At 55.3% G+C, this 15226-nt stretch overlaps 1 protein-coding gene across 1 annotated transcript in view; it reads left to right on the top strand.

Annotated features, from left to right (window-relative positions):
- The first annotated feature begins 312 nt into the window (after nt 1-312).
- RUNX3 (RUNX family transcription factor 3) overlaps nt 313-15226 on the top strand; it is a 41464-nt gene continuing 26550 nt past the window's right edge. The window contains exons 1-3 of the mRNA XM_042833964.1: nt 313-404; nt 13983-14227; nt 14992-15148. Coding sequence (XP_042689898.1) covers nt 347-404; nt 13983-14227; nt 14992-15148 — 460 coding nt within the window. The 5' untranslated portion in view covers nt 313-346. The remainder of the gene's footprint in view (nt 405-13982; nt 14228-14991; nt 15149-15226) is intronic.

Here is a 15226-nt window from a genome sequence, read left to right as displayed (position 1 = left end):
ATCACCCAATTAGGAACCCATGGGCTCTCTCCTCTGTTTCTTCTCAGGCAGCAGTGTGATTAATTAAAGAAAAAACATCTCGGTCTGTCGCTCACCACGAACCAACGAACGCAAGCCATAAAATTATTATTAAAAAAGAGGAAAAAGCCCAGCCTGGCCACCACATCCACCATCAGGGCCATTGACGCCACAGATCAGACGATGCTGCGCTCCCGACCACAACGCCGCGACTGAGCCGGGCTACCTGCACTGCTGTCAGGCTTTCCTCTTCCTCCCCGTCCCTCCTCCTCTTCCTGCAGCTGCTCGAGGAGAGCCTGAGTGCAGGGTGAGAATCAGGGTTGAGGGGATGGCTTCCAACGGCGTCTTCGATTCCTTCGCCGCCTACTCCTCCACTTTCTTGCGTGGTGAGTGCAGCAGGAAACGCTGCTGGGGTTGTGTTTGTTTATTGATCTTGTGGAGGAGCCAACCAGCATTGGGCCGTGCCGCAGCTTTGCTGCACATCTCCTCTCCCTTCTCCTCGTTGTGGTGTTCTGTTGGCTTCCCCACGCGTTGCGCCTTGCCGTCCTCGTGCAGGTTTGCTGTGTGGTTTCCTGCTGTTTGATTTTTTCCTTTTCCCACGTGGTTGTGTTCCCATTGGGAAATGGAGGGTCAGCAAGGAGGTTGCACTGTGCTGAGATCCACAGGGTCGTTTGAGTTGGAGGGACCCTTGCAGGGCATCTGGTTTGACCTCCATGCAGTGAACAGGGACACCCAGAGCTGCTCAGAGCCCCATCCTTTGACCTGGGGTATCTGCAAGGATGGGGCAATTCCAAATGCTGCTCACAGGAGTGTGAATGCTGTGCAGGCGAGCTGCTGGGTGTGCACTGGGTGATGTCTTGAGTCTGAAACCAGTGAGTGAAGGAACAGTGTGAGGAATCCAGGCTGCCCACAGCTCTTGCTGAGGAGCATGGCTGCAAGGTGTGGGGTGAGACCTTTTTGCTCAGTGTTTGTAAAGAGTTGGGCAGAACACTGTGAGCTGCTGCCTTTTGCCATCCTGGCTTTGCAGCTGTAGTTAAGGAGTACAAGCAAAATCTTGAGCTGATCATGGCCAGGAAGACCCGGGTCCTGAGCAACGGCTCTGCAGATGGTTCGGTCGGACTGAACCTGAATAGAATGGGGCAGAGTGATCCCAAACCCATCCCTGCTGAAGGAGCAGAACAGCAGATGCTGTAATTCAGCGGGGCCATCTGGCTACGTGACAAGAAATGCATCAGACATAGACAGGATTTTGGCCTATTTCTGAGAATACCAAACGTTACGTGTGCTTTTGAGGCAGATCAATGGGGTCAGCTTGCAGAACCGAGAGGTTCCCTGTGTCCTCCTGAGCACTGAGTGTGGGACAGGGACAGGAGGAGCCAGAGTTTGGCAAACAGACACACGGACCACATCTGTCCTGCTGCCCTGCACTCAGGGATGGTGGCACTACAGATGTGTCCTTTGTGCTCCATGGAGATAATTAAAGGCAGTCCCGTGGCAAGGAAATAAGAGAAGCTTATAAAAAACATTTGCATGGCTCTTTTTAATCCGTATTTCTGCCTCCAAAGCCAGATGAAGTAGCGCTGAGGTTTAACTGAGCTTGCTCATTCAGAAATAAAAAAGAGAGCAAGAAACAGAACGATCACGTCTTGTATGCAATTTCCATACAAATAGGAACTTATAAAAGCAATAAACATCTTTGTTTCAAACATAATTTTTATTAAAAGGGGGAGGATTAAATGACTGCTCCAAGGATGGAATATGGCCAAATGGTTTTCTATGTGGAACTCAGAGCATCTTCTCCTGCACAGAACCGTTAAGGTTGGAAAAGACCTTAAGATCATTCAGTCCAAATGTTCACCTGCCACCAACTCTGCCCACTGACCGTGTCCCCAAGAGCCACATCTCCATGGTTCTTGAACACCTCCAGGGATGGTACCCCACCACTTCCCCAAGCACCCAGCACCAACGCATTAGCACTCTTTCAGAGAAGTCTTTGCTCACATCCAGCCTGAATCCCCAGCTTTGCGCACAGCTACGTTTGGGCGAACACTGCAGAACAGCCATGAACGTTCACTTAAATGCCTCAGGGCTATTTTGGATTCAACCCTATTCCTATTTTTTTGTTAACTTTTCTGGTAATATCCATGAAAATGGAGGTCTGTTTGCACAAACATTGAAGGAATGAAAAGAAACCCCCAACAAAGGTATCCCCTAGTTAGACTCAAAACACTTTTTTTTGGTAAGAAAAAGTCATTTTTTGCTCTCCAATGGAGTGGGCCATTGGGGGCCATCTGGGGAGCCTGAGCTGCATGCCGGGGCCACAAAGTCTGTGTTGTCTCCATTCATCCCCCCCTCCTGGGGAAGGCTGTTTGCTGCTCTGACTGCCTGTCAGAGGCTCTGCCTGTTCCAAGGACACCCCGCTGGCTCATGGCATGTCTTTATTTTTTATTTTATTATTTTTTATATGATATATTTCTGTTTGTGTGTTTTGGGGTGAGGGAATGGGTATAAATCCATTGTCTTTCGTCACCTTGTTATGATCTAACGGGGGTAGGGAGACAGTGGCGTTTCCCTGTATTGAGAGCTTTAATTCATGATGATTTCTTAGACTTGATCTCCTCTGATACGTCGTCAGCGTTTGCGGTCCACTGTTTTGGCCGCGTACAGTTTGGGAAACAAAGAACGAGCTGTGTGTTTGGATCCACACATGGTTGGCATTAGGAGCAAGAATGTGACTTCCCATCCGAAGCAGTGAGGCTGAGCCACGGCCACGCCGTAAATATCCCCAAATGGAGCTGATAGCAGGAGCACGTGGAGCAGCCCAGTGGGATGGCCCCGAGCTCAGTCTCGTGGCTTCACGTTCCCCTTTCCTCCCGTTGCGTGCTGCATTCACACCCAATTCTTCTTATGGCCACGTCCAGCCAGGGCGGGGAGAAAATGTCATTGCTGGGGTCATGTTTGTTTGTTCGGGGTCACTGTTGGGGTCATGCTGAAAATGGGCTGAAGCAGCGCCCCCATCCCTTCCATTCTGAGTGCTGAAGTCCCTTGGAAGCCTCGGCCATCCCTTCGGTCAGGGTTCCTTGGAGCTGTTTTTGGTAGTTTTTTTTTTTTTTTTTTTTCCATTTTAAAGCTCACACCACTTTCTCACAACATTTCCTGTCCTATGTAGAAAGCATCACTCAGTCTGAAAGTCAATGGTGTGAGCTGAGCGCTGCTCTGCAATGCCTTCCTGGGAAACCACGCTGGATGCTGGAGCAAATGCTCTTCCTAGCCAAGTCTGGTTGGTTTTCAAGAGATTTAGTTTTAATTGTTGGCCAAAACCCATCAGCCTTGCCCTGTTTCTGGACCAACATGGATTTAGAGACAGGCTTTGTCATGGTTGCAGTGTGCCCTTGGGGCACCTGGACCTCTCCCATTGGCCTCCAGGATCCAATGTGGTGCATAACCACCATTCATCCTGGCTTTGCCCACCCCATCCTGGGGTTGGGATTGCTGTGGGGTTGAGGGAGGCATTTTGCATTTTTCTATGCAGTAAGATGAGAAAAATTCCTCTGTGCTCACGCAAGAAGTCTGCAGTGGGAGTGAGACAGTGTGGGGGTCTCCTGGGGGGCTTCAACCGCAGCATCCTCCTTGGCTTTTCCATTTCTGAAAATGCTTTAAATTTTATTTTCTTATTTATTCTTTTTTTTTTTTTTTTTTTTAAGAGAGTGGGACAGTCAATGCGTCTGCAGTCTGGGGGTATTTTCCATAACATAAACATATTAAAAGAAAAAGAAAAGGGAAAATAAAAAGAAACAATGATTTTCCATTCCCGCTGGAAGAAGCGAGTGCCTTTGGAACATGAGGAATGGATTACACAAGCTATTGTAAAATAAAATATAAAAACAACCAAAATAGGAGAAGGCAGAGAGATTGTTTTTTAAAGACGAAGCCGTCCTCAGTGGGGAAGGGAGACAGAAAAATGTGCTTTTTACAACAGTCCCTGTTGTGCGGGAGGGACCTGCAGGAGCCCAACCTCCACCTTTGGGATGGCCAAATCCTGGATGGGAGGGCTGCAGGGGAGATGCTCTGGGTCCATATTTCAGTTTGGGAAGACAAGGGCTGGGCAGGGCGTTTTTTTGTCAGTTGTGTGTGTTTGTCTGCTATATCGGGCTGTGATTTCACAACACAGCATGGTTTGTGTTAAAATAGCTCCTAAAAAAGTAAAAAAAAAAAAAAAAAAAAAAAACCCATACGAAAACAAAACGGTAGGAATGATGTTAGCAGCACAACCCTGAACCTGTACCAGCCCTTGGACCAGAGTCTGCATTGGGGCCAAGGCCCTCCCAGCTCCTTGCACCCTCTGTACCTTCTGGGCCTTGGCATGGGGATGGGCAGATGGGCTCCGTGAGCCATTGGTGCCCGTGGTCACAACGTGGGGTGAGTTGGATGCTACAGATGGATGCATTTGCTTTCTGATCCCTGGGATGAGCACGTGGGTTGTTAGGGAGAGGCACGCTTGCTCCCTGCTGATCACTGCAGGGTCGTTCTGTTACCAGCACAGAGAGGATGCACGGTGTGCTGCACTGCAGATGGATGCTTGATCCCATGCATAGAAAGCTGCAGTGGTCACTTCTTTGCAGCCTGGCAGACGTGAAGCTGCAGATGCGGGCTGTGCTGTTCCCTTTAAACTCAAAGCATATGCATTGAGATCATTCCGGGATGGAGCACAGTGCCATGGTTTTGGTGACTCGAAGTCAGGAATAAACTGCTTAGTGGGGATTTGTGCCATTTTCCCTCATTAGGAGAGGGAGGAAGCATTGGCCAGGGAATTTAGAGTAAATCAGATGTGCTGTTCCAGGATTAAGCCCTTGTTCCTCAACTCCTTTGTACCATGGCTGCATTTTACTGCCCGCTTTTGTGCCCAATTACCTTCAACCCTCTAATTAAACACCTCCTTTCATTAGCCCTGGGTCAGTTTGGCAAATCTCACAAAAGGAGTGAGCCCACCACTTTTTCCATGAGCTCAGCCCAAGTGCCAGCCCGGGCAGCAGCAGCCCCAGCCCCAAGCACAGCGGTGGGGCTGCAGCCAGGTCCCTATTGGGGTGGTGAGGATTCCTCTGGCACCATCCCCACCTCCCACATCAAAGCCCCAACCTTGAGAGCTCCACTGGCAGTAAAGTCCCAAGCATGTGCTTCAAGCTCTCCCTGCCTCTGCAGCTTACTAAGTGGCGCAGCATGTCAGACCCTCATTTGCTCCACATTACTGCAGCCTGTTTATTATTGCACCTTGAGCTGGGCACAGAGCTGCACTTCCCTTGTTTGTTTTATTTTCCCCCCTAAAATTCATGGGTCTGCTCCTTGTTAACTCCACTTTGCCAGCTCTCCCCTGGTGGAGCTGTGTGTGGCAGCCCCTGGGATGGCAAACTGGGGCTTCACTGCTTTTGCAGACGCTGGGGTGGATGGAACCCATTGACACAGGCTTCTTTGTGTCATTTGGGTCTGTTTGTGTCAGGGTTGCAGAGGTGTTTTGTGATGTAGGAGAGATGAAGAGGGTGGCTGGGAGACCTGAAGGCACTGAGAGCCAAATCTGTGTGCTTCAGTCCTCAGCTCTGCCACCTGCTGCTCTCCCCATTGCCTTCCTTAGGTCAATGGGGGAACAGACACCAATGACAGAGTTCCTGGTTCTCCCAACCTGCACGGGATATCCTCAGCTTTGAGAAACAAGGTTGGACCTGACAGGCTGGAAAAAAAATGGGCTTGGTTAATGTTGAAGAAGGGAGGAGGGGAGGCACTGGCATTGCTGCCCAGCACTGTGGGTGCTCCATCCCTGGAGGTGCCCAAGGCCATGGATGGGGCCCGGGGCAGCCTGAGCTGGTGGGGGCACCCAGCCCATGGCAGGGCTTGGAACTGGAATATCTTTGAGGTCTCCTCCAACCTCAGCCATTCTGTGACTCCACGGCAGGGCTGTGGTGATGGGATGGGTTGGGATGCGCTCCTGCAAAGGGGAATTCGCACTCTGTGTCCCCAGACTTCGTATGCAGACATTCCACCGCCCATCCCCACCACCTCACCATGGCTGTGGCTGCGTTTCAGTGGGAGAGCAAAGCCAGTGAGACATCAAAAGCCCCAATCCTGAGAGAACGCAATCCCACTGACATAAATGGAAGTTGAGAGCGCTCGCTGTTGGCAGGGTTGGCTCATACATGCGTGTTTGATCGGCACAGCAGATTGAAATGTCAAGAATGTGAGCCTGCTGGGGCTCGCACTGCTTTCCTTGAAGGAGCATCACCCCAACGGGAGCGGGGTGCTCCTCGAGGCCAGATACGGGCTGTGTGCAGGGCAGCGGTGTGGAGCAGGTTGTGATGCTGGGGATGGCACAAACACCATCGCTGCTGCTCTGCAGATGGAAGCTGCAGCACTTGCTGGAGCCCACGAGCAACTTGTCTGGGGTCCTTGGGGAAGGCTGCGGTGGAGCTGCGAATTGAACCCAGACAACTTGCTTCCTCCGCCAATGTCTTCTCCGGGAGCCCACGCTTCCTGCCAGCGAGGGCCCTCTGTTCAGTTTTAGGAGAAAATGTAAAAATATTCTCCAAAACCACACGAGCTCTTCCAGTTTTGGAGGTTCAGGCGGTCCCTTCAGCCAGACGCAGAATGGCTCCGGCCCAAGGAAACAGCTGAGGTTGCGTTTCGCAGATAAGATCCCCGCTCTCCCCGCAGAGCTGGCTGCTCATGCGAGACCCAAAGCCACGACCGAGTTGTCTGGACAAGTTCTCCATTTCTCTGGGTTCCAGCCCTAACCTGCTGCTGAACCGCTTCGCTTCCCAGCCCGCGGCCTCGGCCGTGTCAGACAGCTGACCCAGGCAGACAGACAGCTCCAAACTGCTAAGAAACTTCTGCAAAAAGGAGCTCACTGCAGGGCTGGAGGCAGCGGTTCCCTTCCCAAGCTGCAGGAGATGGATGTGCAGCAAACGGTCACTTAACAACATCCCCTAAGAAGCGCTGCACTTGATTTGTCTGAGTTCATAGCCAGAAACCAGAAAAGTACCTTCCATCTAGCTGTATGTTTGTGACTAATTCCATTCAAGTCAGGGGGGTTTTGTTGGGTGCCTGCATAGGGCGAGGTGCGGTCTGAGCCCGCTTTGGGGTTTCTTTTCTGCAGCCATTCTACACCATCCCACTTTAGCAGCCAAAGCAGGGGGGTTTGTTGGCAATGAGAATCTCTACTAGAAATACGAACAGAGAGCGTTTGCACCGGAAAAAATAATCCGAGGAAGGAGCAGAAGCAGCTCTGCCCAAAGCCCATCGAGTCAGAGCTGTCCGACCGCAGCCCCGCTGTGACAGCGCAGTGACAGCGCAGCACCCGGCCTTATTCATAGAAGTGAAACTGGTGAATAAGTGCAGAAAGCAAACCAGCCTGGAAAAAACAACAACAACAACAACAAAAAAACGGTCTGAGCGTGAAGGACAACTTGCTATTGGAAGCAGAGGGCAGTTTTCTCTGAATGACTTCTCTGTGCGTTGGCCACTGACGGCTGTCTGAGGTTGAGCTGTGTCACTGGTGAGGAACTGCCACTGCAGAATGCCAGTCTGTGGACACGGCCAAGAGCAGGAGCTGATCCCACGGGGGCGAGGAACAATTTGTGCAGGAGAAGCTGCTCATTTTGTGCAAAAAAGGCCAGTGCGTTGCAAGGAAGCGTGCAGGGCGTGATCATGGCAGTGGCATTGCAAAGGGGCTCTACGTGCATCGCCTGCCCTGAGCTATGGGGTGGCATTACTGAGCTGCTCGCCCGTGACTTCACGTCTTCCTTTGTAACTGGTGTGATCTGCAGGGAATGGCCGAGAGCTGTGATTCTGAGTGCATGTGACATCTCCGTGGGGGTTTGGTGTGTCCCCAGTGTAGGTATAGCACCAGGTGGGACAGCCCCCTGTGCTCAGCGCCGTCCTTGAGAGGACCCCAGAAATGTGGGGGTGCTGGGCCAGCAGCTCGAGCTGCAACATCGACCGGAGGAGGCAACAGAATGCAGAGAGCTGGGAGCTGCCCCTGGGGCCAAGCTGATGCTCACTGGCAGCATTCTGCTCGTGCTGCACTGAGCAACACACAGCAGAGATGTGCTGCTGCCCTCCTGTTGCACTCCTGCAGCCGGATGTGATCTGCTTGCTGCGCACCTTGCAGCTTCTTCAGGCTCCACTGCTGCAATCAGTCTGTGCTTCCTGTCTGCCACCTCTGCTTTTTTTGCTTTGGTGGGGCTTTTCCAAACTGTTCTCTTGCTGGATGACCACCACCACTCTGTGCTCGTGCAGCTAACTGCAGCCATCTGCCTGCAGACAGGTGGGGAAACCCTCACCTGGATGAAAGCAGTTGGGTTGGGCTTGCTGACAAACCGCGTACTCCTGGAGCAGCTCCTGCAATGTGCATCCCTCCCAGCTGCTGGCTCTGTGCATCGGGGTTCTGCCCAACCCAGGCAGCAATTCCCTGCTGGGAGGGGATGGGGGAAAGCAGGTGGTGGGGGAGGAGGGCCGGACGTGGTTGAAATTCAGGGGGAGCTCTCCCATCTCTAGCACCAGGATATTCCAGGAAGGGCTTTGGAAATTAACAAGGGTATCTCTGCTGCCCAGAGGTCAGCAGGGTGAGGCAGCAGGAGCCCAGTGTGCACTGTGGAGTGATGCACAGGGCCACCACAGAGAGCTGCTCTGTTGGCCGCTTGCTTGAAGGGCTGCGGGGTGCCCACAGGGCAAGCAGAGCAGGTTCCCTGTGCAATGCTGATGTCCTGCAGAGAAGCTACAGCTTAGCCATGGCATGTTTGCACCTGCCTCTAAAGCTGGTTTTGTCAAGATGTAGCACTGAGATGCTCTATTAGACCTGAGCCAAGAGAGACGAGAGTTCCAACCAGCGCCAGCTGCGCACCGCCAGCCCCCCCGACCTCCCTGAGCCCCCATGTCTGCACCAACCGCCAGGGGGATTCCCAGCCAGCACAGCCCCAAGACAGCAACAGCACGGCCTGCAGTGGGGATGCAGGTGAGAGTGGGGAACGTGAGCACTTCCCAGCGGCCACTTTCTCTCCGCTCGCATCCAACTTCCCCAGCAGCCCGGGGGGAGCACCGCACGCCCGTCTGATGCCCAACATCACAGCAGCATTGGGAAATGCGTGCAGGGAAACACCGCTGCACGCTCAGCACAGGGAGAGGGTGCTGCCCTTCCGTGACAGCCGCTCTCCTCGAGCTCACAAATCACACTGTGCTTTTTTCTTTTGCATCGGCCCCGCCGTACTTTTCTCGCCGTCATGTGCCTTTCGGTTCCGCTTTCCACCATCCAGACGTTTCCCCTTTTTCTTTCCTTTGGAATTTTTTTTATTTCTCCCCGTCGTGCTGTGAGGTTATGAAGGGCTCCGGGCAGTGCGTCCATCCCATGGTTCCTCTGGTTGGGAACGGGTGAGACATGTCCTCCATCCCCATAGGGTCACATCCCTCAAAACCCCTCCAAAACAAACAAGACCCCCCCCCAGAGACTCCAATAGCTCTGAATGAAGCCCTGTGCTTCCAGTTGTTACCTACCTTGGGGCGTTTTTGGAGATGGGATGTCCTCAGGTGCTCCGTAACCTTTGCATGAATGGATCCTTTTCTCTGCATAAGCACATTCTTAAAGGAACATCAGGCTTTCATTCTCCACTTCAACCATCGCGCTTCTCTGTTCACTTGTTTAAATCAAGCATAAAGCTCTGACTGTTCTTTGAATATTTATGACCAGTTTTTATCTCATGCCATGCATACAAAACATACTTGATTTCTTTCCTAAAAGTTTTTTTCAAGTGCAAAGTTTTAAAAACATGTGGCTTTTATTGCAGGCAGGAATGAATAACAGCATTCCACCAGTAACCACATTAAATGGAACAGTAATATTCATATGCGTAAGGGCAAAAGCTGTCTTGTTTCCTATTTGCAGTTGAACTCTGAAATTAATTAAGAACTAAAAGGATCTGACAGTCATTAGGATCTTTTAAAGAAGGAGTGGAAGTGGCAGATGGGACCCATGCTCACAAGGCTCTGCCATGCACTATCAATAGCACCGAGGATGAGCGCCCCGGACGCGCTCTTCATTGTTGCCATTGTGGGGAGAAGAGAATCGTGGTTCTGAACAATGTAGAACGGTGCTTTCATGACTTCAGAACCACAGGATTCATGTCAATGGCCCTCGTGCTCCTCTGTGCATCACAGCCCATCCTGTCAGGGTGTGCATGGGGGTGTGGGTGTTGATGCTGCACGCAGCGCCTGCAGGACGGTGCAAGGGGAGAAGTGCATCCTGGCTCTCATTGCATGCTCTGTGCCAACACCAGCAGCATTGCCGAGGCTGCACTCTGCAGCACAGTGCACAGCAATGACCACAACCCTCCCCGGGCAGCGTGGAGGGAATTTCACATTTAATTTCACATTGAATTTCACATTGAATTTCCCAAGTGATGGCATTTTGGCCCAAAACTCCCACCATTGCCTTCCTCCTCCTCCAGCTTCTCCGTGTGAGGATCCTGCCCGGTCCAAGGCTGCTGGTGCAGACAGCGAGGTGTGATGGGATTAATGGATGTCCCCACTCAGGTTTTGGTGACAGCTGTTGCTGCGGCAGCCGTTGCTGCAGGCATTGGGTACCCACTGCCCCCAGGGCACAGCGGCCACGTGGCAGAGCCTGGTGCAGCCCCCCGGAGCCATCAGCAGGACGGGGCACACAGCTGGTCCCAGCCCTCACAGTGAGTTCTGTCTGGGGCAGATGCTGCCTTTTCTCCCCAGTTTCCCCCTATTTCTTCCCCCGAGCACCACAGCTTCCCTCCTGCAGGATCCTCCAGTTGCAGCACCCGTAATTGCCTTGAGAGAAACCCGTTTTGTCGGTGACACTCAGGGGTTAAAACTGTCACCATCGCACACCCCATTGGATCAAGCATCTGCTGTTTGATTTATGAATGAATAGCACGCTCCCTCCCTGCATGCTGCTCTCAGATCCCCATCCCTTCCCTACAAAACAGATCCAGACACCCGCATGGCCCTACTGAGCACTGTGCTCCTGAGACAGAGTTTGCGATGAATTTTTAATAGAAAGCTTCCTATAAGGCCCTGCACCCGTCGAAGCGAGAGGCACTGCTGCTAAAAAGCAGCTCAAATGAATTACCAGCTACAGAGGAGGCTGTGAGGGAAGCAAATCCCAGTAAGTAGTGATTTAAAGAGCCGCTGGCCTCCCCACAATGTGAACGGGAGCATCAGTGCCATGAGGAAGTGTGGGACCACACAGTGAAGCACTGGGTTGTGGGGATGAGTCCACCTCCGTTGCTCTGAAGGGGACAAAGCCAATGGGGGAGGACAGAGGGTGGCTTTACAGTGGCTGCTGGGGAAGGGCAGGATGCAGCAGCTTGTGCACCTGGGAATACTCGCCCCCTGGGGACCAGCTCCTGGTAGTATTTGGGGATGGCATTTACTTATATGGCACCTTGAGGACACGGAGGTGATGAAACTGGTATAAAAAGGGATTGGAGAACTTTGCGGGCAGCAGGGCTGTGTGTGGGCACTGATCTCTGTCGCATCTGTGCAAGGAAGGAACAGCAGTTGGATGGAATGAGGGAAGCACCCAGGGTTGCGTCCTCTCTCTGAACAGCATCGCCACTCCTCACTGAAAGGTGCAGTGAGTTGGGCCCGATGAAATGCATTTGCATAAAGTTTAATGAAAGGCAAGAGCCTTCTAGGGAGGGCACGCTCACCCAGCCCTGTGCACAGCCGTGTGTCACCGCACCAGCAGCTGTGAAACCCCCGAGGATTTCCCAGGGGTGTACAGAAGGGCTGAGACCCACTGCGGGATGGGGCTGCCCCATAGGACATGGGCTGCCCTATGCGAGCTCCCTGCCTTATGTGAGCACGTCAGCCCCACATCGGGTGCTCAGGCCTTTCCTGGCCACCCATGGATGGATCATCTTCTCACTCGGTGGCCGCTGTGTAGAGGAAGGGAAGCGGGTGGGGAGCAGGCTGGGAGGAAGGGGCCGAGGTGACGCACTACGGGTTGTGCTCTGCAGGGATGTGGGCTTTTAGGCGGAGCCACTTTAAAGGCAGGTTCCCAGCAGGACAGGAAAAAAAGAGACAGGAAAGGAAGGAAATGTAAAGCCACTAAACCTGGAACCGAGCATCGTGCTGATCTCAGGGCTGTCCCAGCACTGTGCTTCGCTGCAGCGATGCTCCCTTTGCCCCACTGCACCGGCTCCGTCGGTCCCGTCTGCTCCCTTTGCCCGACCGCTCCGGTGAGGGAGAACCGGTGGGAAACCTCCGTGCCACCTCTCCGCCCGCAGCCCCGGGATGGGCCCGTTGGGGGTGTGTGGAGGGGAAAGGAGGACTGAGGGAAGCCCAGGACCACGGTTCCACCGCCTAAGAGCCGTAAGACGTGAACGGTAGCCAGCGAGAGCCGAACGGGGGGCTTTCCCTTGCCGGACCGCTACCCCCTCCGCCCGCCCCGTCGCGGAACCGCGGCGCCAACGAGCGGCGCTTCGGCCGCACTGCAGCGCTGCCCGCCCGCGGGGCACTGCGCAGGCGCCATGTGCCCCCCCTCACGCTCACACCCTCTCCGTGCCACCCCCGGGGAATCCCACGGGGACCGGGGGGAGCAGAACCTCGGCCAAGACCGGCCCTCCCGCAACGTGCCCCGAGCTCCTCGAAGGGAGGGAGAAGGGAGAGCGTTCCCCCCCCCCCCCCCCCCCCCCGCCTGTAAACAGGGGTAGAAAATAGCGCTGAGCGCAGCGGTGCGCGGGGAGCTTTCCCCTAAAAAGGGCAGGAGAGCTGCGGAACGGGTCTTAACGGGACGAGGGGACCTCCGCTCCTCCCGCACTGCTCCCTATTATTAACAGAACGTCTTAAAAAAAAAAAAAAAGGCAAACAAACAGAAAAAAGCAAACACGGGGTTATTTTTGTTTTCGTTCCCGTTCTCGGCTCGGCTCTGCAGGACGGGAGCGCGGCTCGGGCCCCTCCACGCGTTGCGGTTTGGGGAGAACAACGTTGTATTCGTTTACAGAGGAGCTCAGGGAAAGAAGTTTTAAAAGAAAAAAAAAAAAAAAGAACAGAAGGGAAGTTGCGTTCTGCACCGCTCCCGACGTGCCCACAGCCGCGGGCCGCCTCGCCGGACCCCCCCAGACAGGGGCAGACGCTCCGTGTCGCCCCCCGGGGCTCCCCCCACCCGCCCCCGGCGCGTTTCTCCTCCTGGTTCGGCGTTGCCACGAAGAGACCGACGGCTCCGTTTTGTTCCCGAATACGCGGTCGCTTCGCTAACGACTGCGGTGGGATCTGGCAGTGCGCACTCCCACAGAGCGCTGCGGACGCCCCGGGACCGCCGTACAGTGGAGACGGTGTCCAGAGGCGGAGAATAGCGGCTCTCCCCGCCCCGCGACGGCTGAGTTGCAGCGGGGGCACGGCCGGTGAGCGGCCCCTGAAACCCCGACGCGCGCTCCCTCAGCCCGTACGCACCGACGGGGCGGGACTTGGTAAGGCCGGGCCCACTTTAAGGGAGGCGACGCCCCTTTCGGCGCTGCCCACACCCCCCTGCCTCCCGGGAGCCGGGCGGGGGGGGCAAGGGGAAGGCCCCCCATTGGTGAGGCTTCCCGTCACTCACGGCCGGCCCGCCCCCCCACCGGGGCCGGCAGTAAATACGGTGCCGGGCTGCGCGGTGGCACTGGGAGTTGCTGTCGGGGCCGCCCGGCGGAGGGGAGCAGCCTACAGCCCGGCCGCGACGTGGCTGTGCCGGGGCTCCGCGTTGCCGTTCCCCGGACGGGGCGGGCGGGACAGCGGCGAGGCCGCCGCAGGCGCTCCCCGGGGCCGCGAACGAGCAGCCCCCCGCACCGCCCCGCCGAGAGTGGGGATCTACCGGGACGGGGCCCGGTTGCTCGCGGCGAGCCCCGCCGCTCTCCTCACAACCCCCGGCCGCGGCGGCGGCTCCTTGACGCCCTCCGTTGTGATGCGTATTCCCGTAGATCCGAGCACCAGCAGGCGCTTCACACCCCCCTCCACGGCGTTCCCCTGCGGTAAGATGGGAGAGAACAGCGGGGCGCTGGGGGCCGCCGCCGCGGGCGGTCGGGCGCGGCCCGAGGTGCGCTCCGTCGTGGACGTGCTGGCGGATCACGCCGGCGAATTGGTGCGCACCGACAGCCCCAACTTCTTGTGCTCTGTGCTGCCGTCTCACTGGAGGTGCAACAAGACGCTGCCCGTCGCCTTCAAGGTAAGGGGCGACCTTCTTGAAGGGGGCTCGGGGCTCAGGGTGCCGCTCCCCTCTCTCGCCGCTTTCCCTCCTTCTCGCTTTAACTCGCTCCTGACATCAGCTTGAGGGGAGCCGCTCTTATTATTTTTAATCAAGTCTCCGCGTTGCCCTCCGGTCACGGCATCTAAGATATTTCGTACAGTTAGGAGCTCTCAGGCAACTTTGAAGTGTAATGAGAACGGAGGTTAATTACCTTTCCGGGAGAGAGGGAGAGAGAGAGAGGCAGGAACGGGAGAGCCGAGCCGCGAGCGGAGGGCGAAGCGCCGCAGCGGCTGCATCGCGGTGCGTTGGGACGGATCGGCCCGGGCCGGGGCTGAGGAGCGGGGCTGGGGGCGGTTCCGAGGGACCCTGCGGGATGGGGGGTGGGCTGCAGTGCGGGGCTGCAGCGCTGGGCCCGGCCCTGGTCGCGTTCCTCTGCTGCGCCCCGAGTTCCGCAGCGCAGTTCTGTCGAATCGAACCCCCACAGACAGCGGCTCCTCGCTGCTGCAGGGCAGAGCCTCGGCACCCTGGAGCCCCTCGCTGCTTTCAAACCTCGATTCTAAGCTCGCTTGTCCCTTCCCCTTCGTTTTCTTTTCTTTTCTTTTTTTTTAATCTATCATCGGGAACTCGAATTGCTTTTGGTTTTGCTTTGTGTTTGGGGACGATCTCGAGGGGAGGGGAGCCGTGAAGCGGTTCGGCTCAGACCTCGGTCACCTCAGCCTGAATTCCCCTCGTCCTGCCCTCAGGTCGTGGCTCTCGGAGACGTCCCCGATGGGACGGTGGTGACGGTGATGGCGGGGAACGACGAGAACTACTCCGCGGAGCTCCGCAACGCCTCCGCCGTGATGAAAAACCAAGTGGCGAGATTTAACGACCTCCGATTTGTCGGGAGAAGCGGCAGAGGTAGGTGTCGGCCGTCCTGTTTGGGGTTTATTTTCTTCCAGGAGGGGAAAAAAAAAAAAAAGGAAGAAAGAAAGGGGG

The sequence above is a fragment of the Centrocercus urophasianus genome, unplaced genomic scaffold (genome assembly GCF_019232065.1).
Source record: "Centrocercus urophasianus isolate 14NV4802_14NV808 unplaced genomic scaffold, USGS_Curo_1.0 seq_43, whole genome shotgun sequence".
Lineage (NCBI taxonomy): Eukaryota > Metazoa > Chordata > Aves > Galliformes > Phasianidae > Centrocercus > Centrocercus urophasianus.
The sequence above is the reverse complement of the archived record's forward strand: the minus strand, read 5'-3'. Positions and strand labels throughout refer to the sequence as shown.